Source organism: Podarcis gaigeae (genome assembly GCF_964106915.1).
Source record: "Podarcis gaigeae genome assembly, chromosome: 14".
In the NCBI taxonomy this organism is placed as follows: Eukaryota; Metazoa; Chordata; class Lepidosauria; order Squamata; family Lacertidae; genus Podarcis; species Podarcis gaigeae.
This window is the reverse complement of record NC_139690.1, coordinates 39745173-39760488: the sequence shown is the minus strand read 5'-3', so window position 1 is coordinate 39760488 and position 15316 is coordinate 39745173. Positions and strand designations below refer to the sequence as shown.

Genomic DNA, 15316 nt, shown 5'->3' with positions numbered 1-15316 from the left:
ATTTCATGCACTTGGTGTTTTTGATGAATTGGCTCCTGGTTATACCATTTATTAATACCTGTCTGCACTGAAAAGTTACATCTTTTCTTATTCTAGTTTTCTATATTTCAGCACAAAAACATACAAATTCATTTTCATTTTAATGATCATTGCCCGTTCTATAATGAATTTTAAATGTTACAATGTTGTTATTATCCAAATGATTTTAAAAGAAAATTGGATTGTCAAGTTATGTTTTGAAATGAGTTGCTATTAGACTGCTTATTACTGTAATGATGCATTGAGATGTATTTTTTTTGCTATCGTGTTGTAAGCCACTTTGGACATACCTGGGTAGAAAAGCATCATACATATTGAAATAACAATGCTGATACTTTAAGCTCGCCATGCCTGAACTACTGCCTTGCTTCTTGGAAGGTTGTTGATACTATTTGGCTGTCCACCGCTGGAAACACATCACTGGGTTAGAAGAACCCTAAGTCAGATCCAGCCAAGGCAATTCTTATAACAAGGAAACCATAACTAGTTCCAAAAGGAGTGAATCACTGTACCTGATTGGGTAGTCGGCAGCACTTAGGTTAATGAAGAAATCCCACTGCCAGTCCTTCATTTCCATTAAATCCTGCATACTCTGCAAGTAGGTCGACAAAAGGCTCGCTCCTCCCCAGATCGTTGCCATGCGCCAAGAAGTAACTTTCACATTTGGATACTGGTTCACAAACTGGAGCACTTGCCGGTACAGGTAATTGGAGCGCTTTAAGGCAACAGGGTGGGGTGGGGGAGCAAGAAGGAGGAGAAAATTTAATGAAAAGGCTTCTGACACATTTGCACATGCATAAACCATACAGCCATGTTCCCCATCATTATCTTCCTCCAGTGTTCCTTAAGTGCAGATGGAACGGGAAGAGGCACCGAGAGAGGCTCAGTGGAAATATTCTCCATTTTGTGTGGCAAAGCATTTACTGACTCATTGCAAAGAAAAAAAACCTATAGAATGCCAGATGTGCTTGCTTACAAGTTAAGTCCTCTTCCAAGGCAAGTGTGTATAGGGTTGTAGCCTGAGACAGACTTCATTTTGGGAAGCTCCATCTATTTACAGTATTCAGTTTTGCTTTTGTGAATGACGAGTGTCCAAGGCAATTGTCAATTCATCCTAGAATGGGCACAGGGAATCTGGGGCCTTCCACATATTTTTGGGAGTCCAGCTCTCCATCACCCCTGACCAATGGTCCCCATTTGTATCTGGACGTTAGAAATATTGCTTCAGAACATGAGGAGAAATAGGGGAATTAAAGGTATTGGAGTGGGATGTAGAGTCTATAAATTAAGGGCATTTGCTGATGATGTGGCGTCAACATTGGAACAACCATTAGAGAATGTCCCGAAAGTGCTAGAAGAAATCAAAAGGTTTGGAGAAGTGGCAGGTTTTAAAATAAATTCAGACACAACCAAAATGTTGGTTAAAAACATGGATGATCAGTTGAAAAAACATTTCAGAAAGGTTGTCTGGTTTAAAAATAGGTAAAAAAGTCAAATATTTGGGAATTCGGCTGACAGCAAGGAACCTCAACTTATCTGTAAACAATTATATTAAATTGGGGAAAGAGGTTAAGAAAGACTTGGAGACCTGGGGAAGGATGAAACTTCCCCTGCTAGGTAGAATTTCAGTTGTTAAAATGAATGTACTTCTTAGGATGCTGATTTTATTCCAATCAATTCTGATGGTAAATAATGCAAGTTGCTTCAAAGAATGGACCCCCCCCTAAATTTATCTGGCAGGGGGGAAGGCCAAGAATTAAATATAAAATTTCAGTAGATACAAAAGGAAGTGGAGGCTTTGCCCTGCCAGACTTGCAATTGTACTATGAGGCACTTGTTTGTGTTGTAAGGTGATGTAAGGTGTCTATGACAAAAATGTCTCTCACCAAATGAACCGTGAAAAGGACGATGAACTAAAAGTGGAGAAAACAGATGCAGCATTCCCTGTTTGTAACACCCCCCCCCAATAAAAACTATTGTTAAAAATAAAAATGAAGGCACCAGGTGAGGCTCCCTGGGGAGAGCATTCCAAAGGTGGGGAGCCACCACAGAAGAGGCCTGTTCTTGTGTGGTCACCCTCCAGACCTCTCATGGAGGGGGCACACAAGGAAGCATCCTAACTCAGTGGTAGAGCACCTGCTTTGCACACAGTAGTCCTAGGTTCAATCCTCAGCATCTCCCAAATATGGCAGGAAGAGTACCCTGCCTGAAATTCTGAAGAGCCACAGCCAATCAGTGCAGACAATATAGAGCTGGATGGAGCACTGGGCTGACTCAGTAGAAGGCAGCTTCTTATGTTTTTGGTAAACCATGGTTTGCTTCTCCTTGTGGCTCACTGTTATGTGAAAATGGGGACCCTGAATGTTACCTACAGGAGTTTGCTGAGAAGCAACTAATTAAGAATAGTAGGAATAATAATAATAATAATAATAATAATAATAATAATAATAATAATAATAATAATAATTTGAAGTTCACACATTTCTTAGAATAGTTTCAATTAAACTGTTTTACAGAGAGAGAGAATTCTGAGTGGGAGTTTGTACAGAAAATAGTATTCTAACGAAAGCAACAATTGCTGTGCAATTCCAGGCATGTCACCTCAGTCAGAAGTAAGCCCCACTGAGTTCAACCAGACTCACTCTCAGGTAAAGGTAAAGGTAAAGGGACCCCTGACCATTAGGTCCAGTCGTGGCCGACTCTGGGGTTGCGGCGCTCATCTCGCTTTACTGGCCGAGGGAGCCGGCGTACAGTTTCCGGGTCATGTAGCCAGCATGACTAAGCTGCTTCTGGTGAACCAAAGCAGCACACGGAAATGCTGTTTACCTTCCTGCAGGAGCAGTACGTATTTTTCTACTTGCACTTTGATGTGTTTTTGAACTGCTAGGTTGGAAGGAGCAGGGACCGAGCAATGGGAGCTCACCCCGTCGTGGGGATTCGAACCGCTGACTTCTGATCAGCAAGTCCTAGGCTTTGTGGTTTAACCCACAGCACCACCCTCCCTCTCATTCAACTGGGAGCAAGCCCCAATGGACTCAATGGGGCTTACTTCTGAGTAGATGTGCAAAGGATGCACCATTAATATTTATTTCACCTTCTTCTCCAAGTCTTATCACAGACCAAATCCATTTGTTCATTGTATACTAATGTGGAAGCATCAAGAAGAACACCCCCCCTTTTAATTCTCTTTCATCTGGTCTGGCCAGAACTGAAGCTCTTTTCAATTATCTGAGCCTTTAATGGCAGGGGTGGTGGTGAACCTCCAGATGTTCCTGGACTCCAACTCCCATCTACCCCATCCAGCATGGTTGATGGGAGTTGTAGTCTGAGATGTGTAGGGCCTCAAGTTCCCCATGCCTGCTGGAACGGCTCATCAGTTAGCATTGTACACATACTACAGGTAGAAATGGACCTGGGATACATAAAAAGGGATGGATGGACACAGTGAAGAGGAGGAAAGGCTGAAGATACACATACATAAACCATGATGTATGGGGGAAACACACACAATAAGTGACATTAAAGATGGAGATTAAAGATGACGAAGGAAAAGGAGGGAGATGGGCAAAAGCAATGGAGAGGGGCAGATTGACAGGTGGCGAGACAGGCAATTTATAACCAGTGATATATTACCTTGTCAACATGAATGTAATAAAAATGGTCTTTATGGTAAATAGCCTTAAACATGCGCGTCAGCTGCCGGGAAGCTCTGCCATGAACAACCAAGACAAATGCGATCCTGACTGGGTTTGCTGGCATGTATTCTACGGAGTCCTCATCCCACTGTACATTGTGGTTGGCTTTGCCTGTTTGGAAACAAAACAGAGTCAGGGCATCTGCAGAGTGCTGTACCAGGGCGGGTGGGCTGAGGGGACGAGTTTGGGTCACATTTCAGCAGGCGGAGCTCCCCCCTCCCTTCCAGCTAAGCAATCATCAATGAGAGACATGGCCTTGGGAGGGAAGGCGCTGGCCTCACTTTCCCCAGAGTAGCAGCACTGACTATTGGCTATGATGGCAGGAGGGCTGGTTGCAAAGGGCCTTGTCATTGAATGCACTTGGGTCCAGGATACGTTGAGGACCATTTGATGCCTTCTATCCCTGCCTGAGGTCTTTGGGAGTCATTGTTTGTGGCACCCATTCTTTGGCCTTTATCCACCACACACTTATCATTGCAGGGTGTGTGGAATTCCCTCAAGGCTGAGATCAGAAACTCCCTCCCTGCTGAACTTCCTCATGCTTTGAACTTATTTCAGCAGGCATTTAAAGTAAGTTTTCCCCAGTCATTGCTACTGCTTTTGTGCTGTGGTGTCCCCAGTGGCATAGCGTGGGTTGTCAGCACCCGGGGCAAGGCAAGTAATTTGCCCCCCCTAACCCGTGGATTTGCGCCCCCTAACCCTAACCCCCAGATGTTGCTCCTGGTGCGGCCGGCCCTCCCTGCACCCCCCATGCTACGCCACTGGGTGTCCCTCCTGCATCCTCTGTTGTGTTTGGCTTAGAAACTGTGGCATTCAGCATTACAGTCATACCTCGGGTTGAATGTGCTTCAGGTTGAGCACTTTCGGGTTGCGATCCGTGGCAACCCGGAAGTAACGGGGTGTGTTACTTCCGGGTTTCGCCGCTTGCGCATGCACAGACTCTCAAAATGACATCATTTGCATGCGTGGACGCAGCAAAACACAACGTGCAGACGCGCCGTCTGGAACGGATCCCGTTCGCATCCCGAGGTACCACTGTATATACATTTATTAAAATAAAGAAAAACAGGAGCTGGAATCCAACAGCAGAGGCATCTGGCTGGAACGTGTGCAGACCAAGGGTCTGGAAAACAAGCCTTATGAGGAACGGTTGAGGGAGCTGGGTATGTTCAGCCTGGATTGGAAGAGACTGTGAGGAGTCACAAGAGGCACATTTAAATATCTAAAGGTGTGTCACATGGAGGACAGAGCAAGCTTGCTTTCTTCTGATCTGGAGGGTGGGACTCGAATCGATGGATTCAAGTTACAAGACAGGAGATTCCGATTACACATCAGGAAGAATTTTGAACACTGCTAGGAAGGCTCTTACCTCCCCTGCTGTTCCCTCTCACGCTGCCTTTAAATGGGAAGTAAGAAAATGGGGCGGGGGGAGGACTCCCATGAAGACCTTAGCTGAGGTCATGTAACAGAAATGTCACGGAATGTTCACAAGTATTCCAATTTCTGAGAGGAAGCTGTCAGTTACTGAATGCTTAGCAGGGCGGCCGTTATGGGCGAGCAAGATCCATTAGGCTAGCTGGCAAACTCCATGCAATACCTAACGGAATGTGAAGCTTTATGTTGCTAGCTGGCTAGAGAGCTGACGAGGTGTGTGCACATGGTTGGGCGAGTCTAAAATTAGGCTTGGAAAAGCAAAGATATCGCTACTTCCCTCTCACAAATTCGCCACTCTCTCAGCTGTTGCAAACGGTTGCTGCTTTTGCACCAAAATCCCTAGAGATTTCCTGATATGCACAGAATAAGGATTTGGGTCAATTTTTCTCCTCCTGTGTACCTCATTCTGCTGTCATCCATCTCAGGGGAGGAGTGATTTAAAGTGATCCGCAAAATAGTTGTGGCTCTGTATTTTTCAAGGACCTGGTAATCTCTTTTCAAATACATATATTCATTTCCTCTCTCTCTCCCCCACCCCCATTTAGCCTTGAATTTTTCAGAGGTGATCCTCAAACCAAATTATTCCAGCATTAGGGCTACCAAAATTGAGAGTGGAATTTTCTATGCACAGATGAAAACAACAGCAAGCCACAGCATTATAATTTTATTAGAGTTCCAGAAAAAGATGAATCAGACTTAAGCAGTAGCAAACATTTTCCGAGGGCACACTGGGGAGTTTGGAAATCATTAGTTGATCCCCTATTTTTTTTTTTTGAGGGGGGGAAATGATTCATTTTTAGAAAACAGACAAACTAGACAGGCAAGTAATAAATCTCTATTTATATAGCCTCAATTTATTCAATTTATCATCCTTAGCAATCTGTTCCCAAGGGCAACACCAATAAAAACAAGAATGACAGAACTTAGTATTTCTGAATTAAGAAGGAAAAATAGTCTTACCCCACTCTGCCTTGCAAAAGAACTCAGAAGGATCTCAAAAGAGAGGAGGAAATATCTTCATTTGGATTGGGTTTTGAGCTTTCACACAACGTAAAAGCTACTTCTGGAAATACTACGGAATGCAGTGCAAGTTTAATGCTCCATTTTCTGTGCTATTTGCAAATGATTTTTTTTTTCTGGAAACAACACAGAAATTTGCAAAACTTGTGTTATATTCCGTTATGGAAGTGGATTTTAGGTCATGGGAAAGTTCATATTGTAATAAGGGAAACATCAAGAAAAGGGAATAAATTTCCATGTGAATGCAGCCTTGAACTGTATCTTTGTACAAAGTAAATGTATTAAGTAGGCACAATAAATATAAAACGTGTAAATAGATACAATATGTATGTACGTACAAACACACAGAGAGACATTATTAATGAAAAAACAAACTATAAATTCAGGTAGGTAGCCGTGTTGGTCTGATGCAGTAGAAATAAATTTATAAAAAATGTTCAGTAGCACTTTAGAGACCAACTAATTTTGTTCTGGGTATAAGCTTTTGTGTGCATGCTAAAGTTTAGTAACTTATTATTAAACTGAAAACTATGGAGAAACCTGGTCTGAATAGAGATATTGGATTCTTGTCTCATTACATATGCTAAAGCTATTTTTGGTCATCTGCATACAGTGGTACCTCAGATTAAGTACTTAATTCGTTCCAGAGATCCGTTCTTAACCTGAAACTGTTCTTAACCTGAAGCACCACTTTAGCTAATGGGGCCTCCTGCTGCCACTGTGCCACCAGAGCACGATTTTTGTTCTTACCGTGAAGCAAAGTTCTTAACCTGAAGCACTATTTCTGGGTTAGCGGAATCTGTAACCTGAAGCGTATGTAACCTGAGATACCACTGTACTATCCCTTGCTTTTCCCTGTAGGACTAATTATAGTCATTAACAGTCATCAACAGGTTTACCGTACCCATTGAGTCAATTACCCATCTCCTACTACCCTTCTGAGAAAAACACCACCCCACCCTCCCACTATATATAAGGGTCTGGTGACTTCTGTTTCAGTGTATCTGCATGCACACGAAAGCTTATATCCAGAACAAACTTAGTTGGTCTCTAAGGTGCTACTGGACATTTTTTATTTTATAAAATAAAATATAAAATTGTCTTGTGCTAGTAATCTAATGTAATAATTCTGTGTTTTCTGTTATAAACAGAAAAAACAAAGTTCAGAAGATTAATTAAGCCTATAGGTGGTTCCCACTTCAAAATGTTTGAGGAGCACCATTTTGATTGGAGATATTGGTGACTGAACCTGGGCCTGTCTGCACAGAAAGTGTGTGCTCTGCCACTGAGCTATGGTTGTTCCCCTACATTAGGAGGAGATCAACGTATTTCACCTTAGCGTGCATGATACCAGCCTGCTCAGTTAATAGTCACTGAACTCTAGATTCAAGTGAGATCCCACAGTGGGGCCTGATGTATAAGGGATGGAGATCCTCTGGTCCTCCAGATGTGGTTGGACTCCAACTCACATCACCCCTGACACATGCTGGCTGGGGCTGATGAAGCCCAACATCTGGAGAGGTACAGGTTTCTCTTCCTTGATGGGTTGGGTGTTTGTTTTTGGGAGTAACAGTTTTTTCAATGAGAAACCAATATCTTTTAAAGCAGGACATCAGAGACCCCTGTAATTTCTGTTCTTTCATATGAGGCATTTTAGCTTAGGAAACGTTAGAAAATATTCATTGAATGGAGGAGGATGAACCATTCTCAGAAAGATGGTTTCCGAAAAGGGGTTTTATCATGCTACTAAAATATAATATACACTGGCCAGTGTTAAGACCTTGTCTGGATACGGTGCTAAATGATGGTTTATGAAGCTCTCTTGTTTTAACAAACCATCGTTTATTGCCCAGTCCCACTTGTTTAGTGGTAGATCTGAATGAGTCCTAAAAATGAGTGATTCCATGTGACACTGAGCATGCCATTTGGAATCACGCTAGCATTTTAAAAAAGAAGTTGGAGCCAGTGAGAACTCCCCTTTCTAATAGTAGCAGGGGGGGGGGGGAGAGTTCAACCTCCCCTCCCTGTGTACAATATTCCCAATGAGAATTATCATGGATTCTGTTTGTGGGCCTGATCCTTATCTTCCCCCATTCCCTGTTGGGGAAGGCTTCCCACCTCTCCATCACCTGATGTTTGCAATGACACCAGGTCACCCATTTGAAATCTACCTGCGTAGGCAAAGCAGCAGTGATCAGCTGAAGTGAGAGTGTGGGGCAAGTGGGAATAGCTTGGCAGAAACAAGTAGAAAACCACCAAGCCAAACAAACCAAAACGAAATTTGACTACATTACAAGAAGTGGCTGTTTGATCATAAACTTTCAGTGACCAAAATGCCACTGGAGTGGTCAAATCTGGCACCCAGATCCTATGATTTGGCTTCTGTGTGTTTACGGGCAACAATATTGCAACAATAACTAGGGATGGAGGAGAATGTTTGTGTGTGAAAGCACATCTACAATACCAGAGTCAAAATATAGGCATCCTTCAGAAGGCACACAAACCTCTGAAGTTTGCAATGCAGTTCACCAGCCAGGAAAGGGTACAAAATGTGCTCAATAAATGAAAATAACACACAAAGATATTGTGTGTTAAAGATTTTTAGTGAAAATAACACACAAAGATTTTTTTTAGATTAGAGGAGATTGCTTTGTACACATAAAGTCATGTGTACATCAGGAGACAGTCACACTACAAAGCTGATGAATTTTCATGAGGCTTTTTCTTCTTTCAAATCACAAACTGATGTGGAAATGTGGAGAACTTTATGGTTGGGGAAAAAATAAGAAACGGAGAGAAACCAAAATTGAGGGGTTCTCCCACCCCTAGAGGCAGCATTTGCATGTCATCATGTCTGGGTGAGATTACGCTAGGAGAGTGTTCAATAGAGCTTATTCTTAGCATTTCATCTCCCAGCGCAGTGAGTCTTGGGATCAGCCTGAAAGTTTCCTGTAGTGAACAAAAGCATGTTCCCGAATCTCTCACCCACCAACACCACTATGGGGGCCCCAACCTCTTCAAAAGATGCCTTCTTTTCTCAAGCAGTGAATGTCAGGTTAATTTCAGCTGGATGCTATACAAGGGAAGCAAATCAATTCCTTTTAATGGAACAAGAAAAAAAGATCGATATAAAATTGCATTTTTCTTTCTAAATTGTTTAAAGAACAGGCAGATAATAATAGAGCTAAAACAATTGGTTGTTGAGAATCAGCAGGATTGCAATTACTCTTAATAGTTTTTTATTTATTAATATTTAGAAGCTGAGGTGTACGTTTGGGGATGACATTTAAATGATCAATAACCCCCTATGCAGCATTTACTTGCGCCACATACAATGATAACAGCATGTGCTTGGTTGAGTAACAAAAGATCTGTAGTCCCTATCAGTCAGTAGAGCGTGAGACTCTGAATCTCATGGCTGTGGGTTCGAGCCTGATGTGGGGCAAAAGATCTACTGCTGGGCATGCCTGGACTAGATGATCCTTGTGGCCCCTTCCAAATCTACAATTCTATGATTCCTGCCTTTGCTAAAGGCCTCAGTGGCCTTCCATAAACTGCTATGTACTATACTTTGGAATGTTTTCAACCAGTGTGGAGCAGTGGTTAGAGTGTCAGACTTGGACCTGGGAAACCAGGGTTCAAATCCTCACTCAGCCATGAAGCTCACTGGGTGACCTTGTGCCAGTCACTGCCTCTCAGCCTAACCTACCTCACAGGATTCTTGAGGGAGTTAAATGAGGAAGGGGAGAACCATGAATGCCACCTTGAGCTCCTTTGATATTTGTGCTGAAAGTTAAGACATCAAAATAGAAGTTGGTGAGTTTTGTGTTGCAATCAGGAGGCAAGTGGCTTAGCTGTCCCATAAAGTACAACCTAGCTGGTTCTGTCCATCTTCTTCCCCTTGGATTAGCAGAAATGCTGCAACAGGCCTGTGGAGTTTTTTTTAAGGACCCTGCTAGGGAGTGCTATAAACCCCTGTTGACACGCATGCTAAAATACCCCATAGCTGTCAATTTTTCCCTTTACTTGCGAGGAAACCTATTCGGAATAAGGGAATTTCTCTTTTAAAAAAGGGCAAAGTTGACAGCTATGCATTACCCACACCTGCATGAATTAGGCAACAGGGTGTCAGAAGTGGGACCACATTCAGGACAACATCCTATCCTTTACATTCAAAGACTCCAGAAGGGAGTGTAGAAAGTCTCGGGTTCAATGCCTGACATCTGCAGGTAGGGCTGGGAATGTCCCCAGTCTGAAACCCTAAGGAGTTTCTGCCAGCCAGTGTGGACAACACTGAGCTAGATGGACCAAGGGTCTGTCTGACTTGGTCTAAAGGGAAGCTTCTTATAATGCATATAATGCATACTAGAATGTTTCTGCCTACTGACACATTACGCAGCTGCATTGTGTACATCACTTATCGAAGATAAATGGGTAGCAGGCATAGCTGAACGCCGTTCCTTTTGCAGATCCACACACTATTTATTTAGATTGTGCCAATAAATGATCATTATAGCTGCATTACTGGAACCACAGGGTAGGGCTAAATTCTGCAACCCTTTGTTATTTTTAATAGCACTTATTCACACAATTAGCATAATTGATTTCAACAGTACAACACAGGCGACAAAACAGCTACTCAGCTTGAGCAACAATTGCAGAAGCCATCTTACCATTATCACACCCTCCTACTCACTTGCTTTCAATCACTGTTTTCACCTCTTGGGCTGAATCTTTTTCCAGACTAGCGGATATTCTGCCTCTGGGGGATTTCTAAATAATCTCTTCTGCCACTGCACTACCAGTACTTATGTCTTTTTTTTTATAATGTTGTGGTTTTCTTTTTCTTCCAGGATCCATGCTCCCACCACCCTCAAAGCATGATTTTAAAGCAACTTCTAGAGTCATGGATAAGAGACAAGATAGCTGCTAATCAAAGCAGAATATCTGGAAAAGACAATATTCCTTATAAATATCACCTCTGCCTTTCCTTTGAAGTTTTCACAAAGCTTTATAAAATCTACGTTTGCTACAAATTGCGATTGATGGGATTGTATTCAATGCTAGGCCCACTCAAGGTTGACCCGTTATACTGATTGGAAACATCTAAAAGCATTAATTTCAATGGGACTACTTTTGAGGAGGACTAGCATTGGATATGACACATGAAATGCTTTTCAACTTCCATTGGTTACAGCGATAAAGGGTAAGACCAGCACTTTGAATTGGGCCTGGAAATGCAATTGGTCCAAATGTGGCAGCATCTGTTCAGCCTGTCTGGTTATGCACTTTGTGTGGTTCTCTGCAGCAAAAAAGGGGAAACGGCAGAAATCCAGTCAACTAATGTGGAGGGTGATGTGGCTAGCCCAATTTGTGAAACTCTGGTTTTCTTAATCTACACGATCTGGGGGGCATGGAGAAAGTCTAAATCATGGGTAGGCAAACTAAGGCCCGGGGTCCGGATCCAGCCCAATCGCCTTCTAAATCCGGCCCATGGATGGTCCGGGAATCAGTGTGTTTTTACATGAGTAGAATGTGTGCTTTTATTTAAAATGCATCTCTGGGTTATTTGTGGGGCATAGGAATTCGTTCATATTTTTTCCTTCAAAATATACTCCGGCCCCCCTCAAGGTCTGAGGGACAGTGGACCAGCCCCCTGCTGAAAGGTTTGCTGACCCCTGGTCTAAATCAAAGGATAGCTAATGTAGTACCTTCCAGTTGTTTTGGACCCCAGTTCCAATCACTCCAGACAGGATGGCCAATGGTTAGGGATGATGACCCTTAGGGTCCCAACTCTACAATTCCATGATGCTATGGTCTCTAAACTAACCTCTTCAACCTGCATTTCACAGGTATAGGGAGTCTGATCAGCATGCCAGTCATTTTTGTTATTTGAATATTCTCCTGGCTACTATCTAGTCGCATGCAAACTGCATTCTATATGGAACCAGAATGCACCGGCAAAGGAGCTGTTTATGCATTTAATTTTTTTTAAAAAAACCAAAACATCAAAACAAAATATAATTCTCTTCATTTAGGATTTCATAGTCATAAGCAATTGCTGAAATCATTTTTGTGTTTTACAAATCAGCGCCTAATAACCAGGACGCTGGTACGCGACATGTACAAGCGAGATACAGCGATATGGAATCTAATTTACAAGGATAGCTATCTTGCCAGACCAATAATCTTAACAGCAAACTTGCTTTTTTGACATTTCTAATTATGAAGATGCTATCATCCCTCGGAGACAAATCACAATTATTTCCTTGCTTTGTTGGAGCATAGGAGCCCGCCGTGTTCCCCCCCCTCTCCTCCATCGACTCATATGCATAAACAAATAGCACTTAAAAGTAACAGTACATTCATTACTGTGGAATTAGAATGAATTCCCTATTAAAAATACCTATCACATCACTTAACAGCTAATTAGTTCATCATAATCAACACCATCACAGTGAATACTAAATGGTTATACAAGGATCATCTATTTGGTGGATGCAGAGAGGTGCTTTTTCGATGTACTGCCCGCCCTGCGAGGGCTCCTTGGCTACGAAACGCTCCAGCTCTGCTGAGAATATGTCTATAAATGACGCAATCTCTTGGGAAGGGCTGGTTATGCTGACTTTCCCCCCCTTTTTTTAAAGAACTGATGCCCACCACCCTTTCCAGGAAGGGGTGGCTAGCACCCACTGGTACTCTTCCCCCGATGAGGCAGTTGCGAGGACTGAAGATCCCCGCCTTCCCACTGCTCCTTAAGTCTCCTCCTCCCTTGCTTCCTTCCCCAGCAGCCTCACTGTCATTTGTCTTGTCTCTCTTTGTTCCGCCCTCTTCATACTTCTTCTGGGAGGAAAGCTAGTTGCAGTAAGAGGGGGAGACTCCTAGGCTTCTTCAGCAGCTTGCCTCATCTCTGCCTCTTGACCCACCTCAGCTTCTGCCTCTGCTTCTGGACTGCTCTCTGCCACAGCCCCGTCCTGCTCACTAAACCCTGTTGTCTCTTCAGCTTCCAACACCACCTCCACTCAGTCTGCTTCCTCTTCTCTCTCTGACTGCTCATCGTTGTTCCACCACCAATCCTCTGGCTCGGAGCCGGGTTCCCTTGGAGGTTCCCCAGCTGGTGCCTCCCATCTCTCCTTGCATCCAGCCAGTCCATGACACAGAGCCACCACCTGACTGGTTATATAGAGAGGTCAGCAGTGGACCAGCCTCCACTAGGGGAAGAGGGAGGTATTTTTGACCTTCCAGATGCTTTTGGACTCCAATTCCCATCAGCCCCAGTTAGCATGGCCAATGGTCTGGGATGATGGGAGCTGTAGTCCAGCAACATCTGGAGGGCCACAGGTTCTGTATCTTTGCCCTACAGCTAATTATCTGGAGGCCTTCTTATAACAACCTATCCTGAGCTAAGGCCTCAATATCCCATAATTCTGATTTATTTAGATTTCTGTATCATCTAGGGTGTTTCGCTATAGCTTGTAACACACTGTATACATAACAGCAACGATCATTAAAACAATTTGCCCACTTTAAATGGGTGGTGGTGGGGGGAAATACCTGAATAAGTCTATATAAGGCATCTCTCTGCCTATATATTATAGATTTATACCAGAAGCAGTTTAAGTTTATGGCCCCAGGGGGAATGGTAGCCTGTATAAGTTGTAATCACCTTTATCATTTTACTGTTTCACATCTCTGCGCTGGTGTTTCAAGCTGCAAAGCAATTTTCACTTTCTGTTGGCCATTTTGCTCAAATAAACGTTTTTATACCGCATGCTTCTTGCTAATTCTCTTACACTAGCTAAGGTAATATTGGCATTTACTGGTTATTTTCCCTGAAGTAATAAGCAAGGCAAGATTTCTAAGGTAACTGCAATGCTGTTCATCTGTATTCTTTTTTAAAGTGTTGGTGGTGCACAATTGTTTTTCGGTAAAGATCTCTAAATGAGTACTTCTGTTAGCACATGTAACAGATAAGCATTGGCAGGTATGAGTTCAGAGATGTCAAGGAGATCTGGGGACACTCTGGTTCTTTCTTCTGAGGTACTGATGCAAGCACTGAGCAAGGGCCACAGCTCAGTGGGAGAGAATCCGCTTTGTGTGCAGGTGGTCCCTGGTTTGATCCCCAGTTAGGGCTGGGAGGGACTGCTTTCTGTATCCCTACAGAGACACTGCCAGTCAGTGTAGACAAAGCCTCACTCCGTATAAGGCTTCCCTCCCATGCCCCAGTTGGATCGAGTTGTCTTTCCTAAACTCTGCACGGATTTCCTCGGCCTTCCAGATAGAAGGAACAAAACTATGCCAACCCTCGCAGGAATGGATGCTCAGGCAGCCTGATTCAAATCTCTTCTCCTCTGCTTTGATCTCACATAATCCATTTTTAGGTTCTAATCCTTCAAAGCGCAGGTAACTGCGGGCAGTTAACCACGGCCTCTAAAGCGTCACAGATGAAATAAATTAACCGAAAAGGCAACAATATTGATGTAATATAACAAACGCCATGGATGTCACCAAAAAAAGAAGTGAGAGAAAGGAGGAGGGGGGGAGGATTTATCAAGGCAAAAGGCTCAAATTAGACTCAGGGAAATAATCTTTATTGATTCCATCTCTCATTTTGCTCTATTTCGGGCATATTAAAAGCCTGGTTGATCGATAACGTAACTTCCCCTCCTTCTCTTTAGGACAATGAAACATGGACAGAGCAGAATCTTCACTTTCTCGCAGGGGGCAGCAGATCCAAAGGCAAATAAGGCCAAGATAGGAAGCTGTTGTTTACCGAGTTCAGAGCATTAGCAGCTTAAGATGAACCCTGCAGGATCAGGCCAAAGGCCCATCCAGCCCTGCATCCTGTTCTCACAGTGGCCAACCAAAGGCCCCAGTTGGAATCCCCAAAGCAAGAGCTGAGGGCAAGACCACTCCCACCCAATTGTGATTCCACAAGACTAGCATTCAAAGGTATACTGACCCCAACAGGAGAGGTGGAACACAGCAGTTGTGGCCAGTAACCATTGATAGCCCTATCCCCCATTAGTCCACCCAGTTACCAGTATAGTCTAGGGTTGGAGAACTGGATCTGGATGTTGGGCTGGATGCAGAATAGGCCCACCCTCCTTAGGTCACCTTTGCTAGGT

The 15316-nt window shown here is 43.4% G+C and overlaps 1 protein-coding gene across 1 annotated transcript in view; it reads right to left on the bottom strand.

Moving 5' to 3' along the window:
- The window catches only part of XYLT1 (xylosyltransferase 1), a 161894-nt gene that overhangs the window by 43783 nt on the left and 102795 nt on the right, over positions 1-15316 (bottom strand). The window contains exons 4-5 of the mRNA XM_083711384.1: positions 3673-3845; positions 552-754 (exon numbers count right to left, since the gene is read on the bottom strand). Coding sequence (XP_083567510.1) covers positions 552-754; positions 3673-3845 — 376 coding nt within the window. The remainder of the gene's footprint in view (positions 1-551; positions 755-3672; positions 3846-15316) is intronic.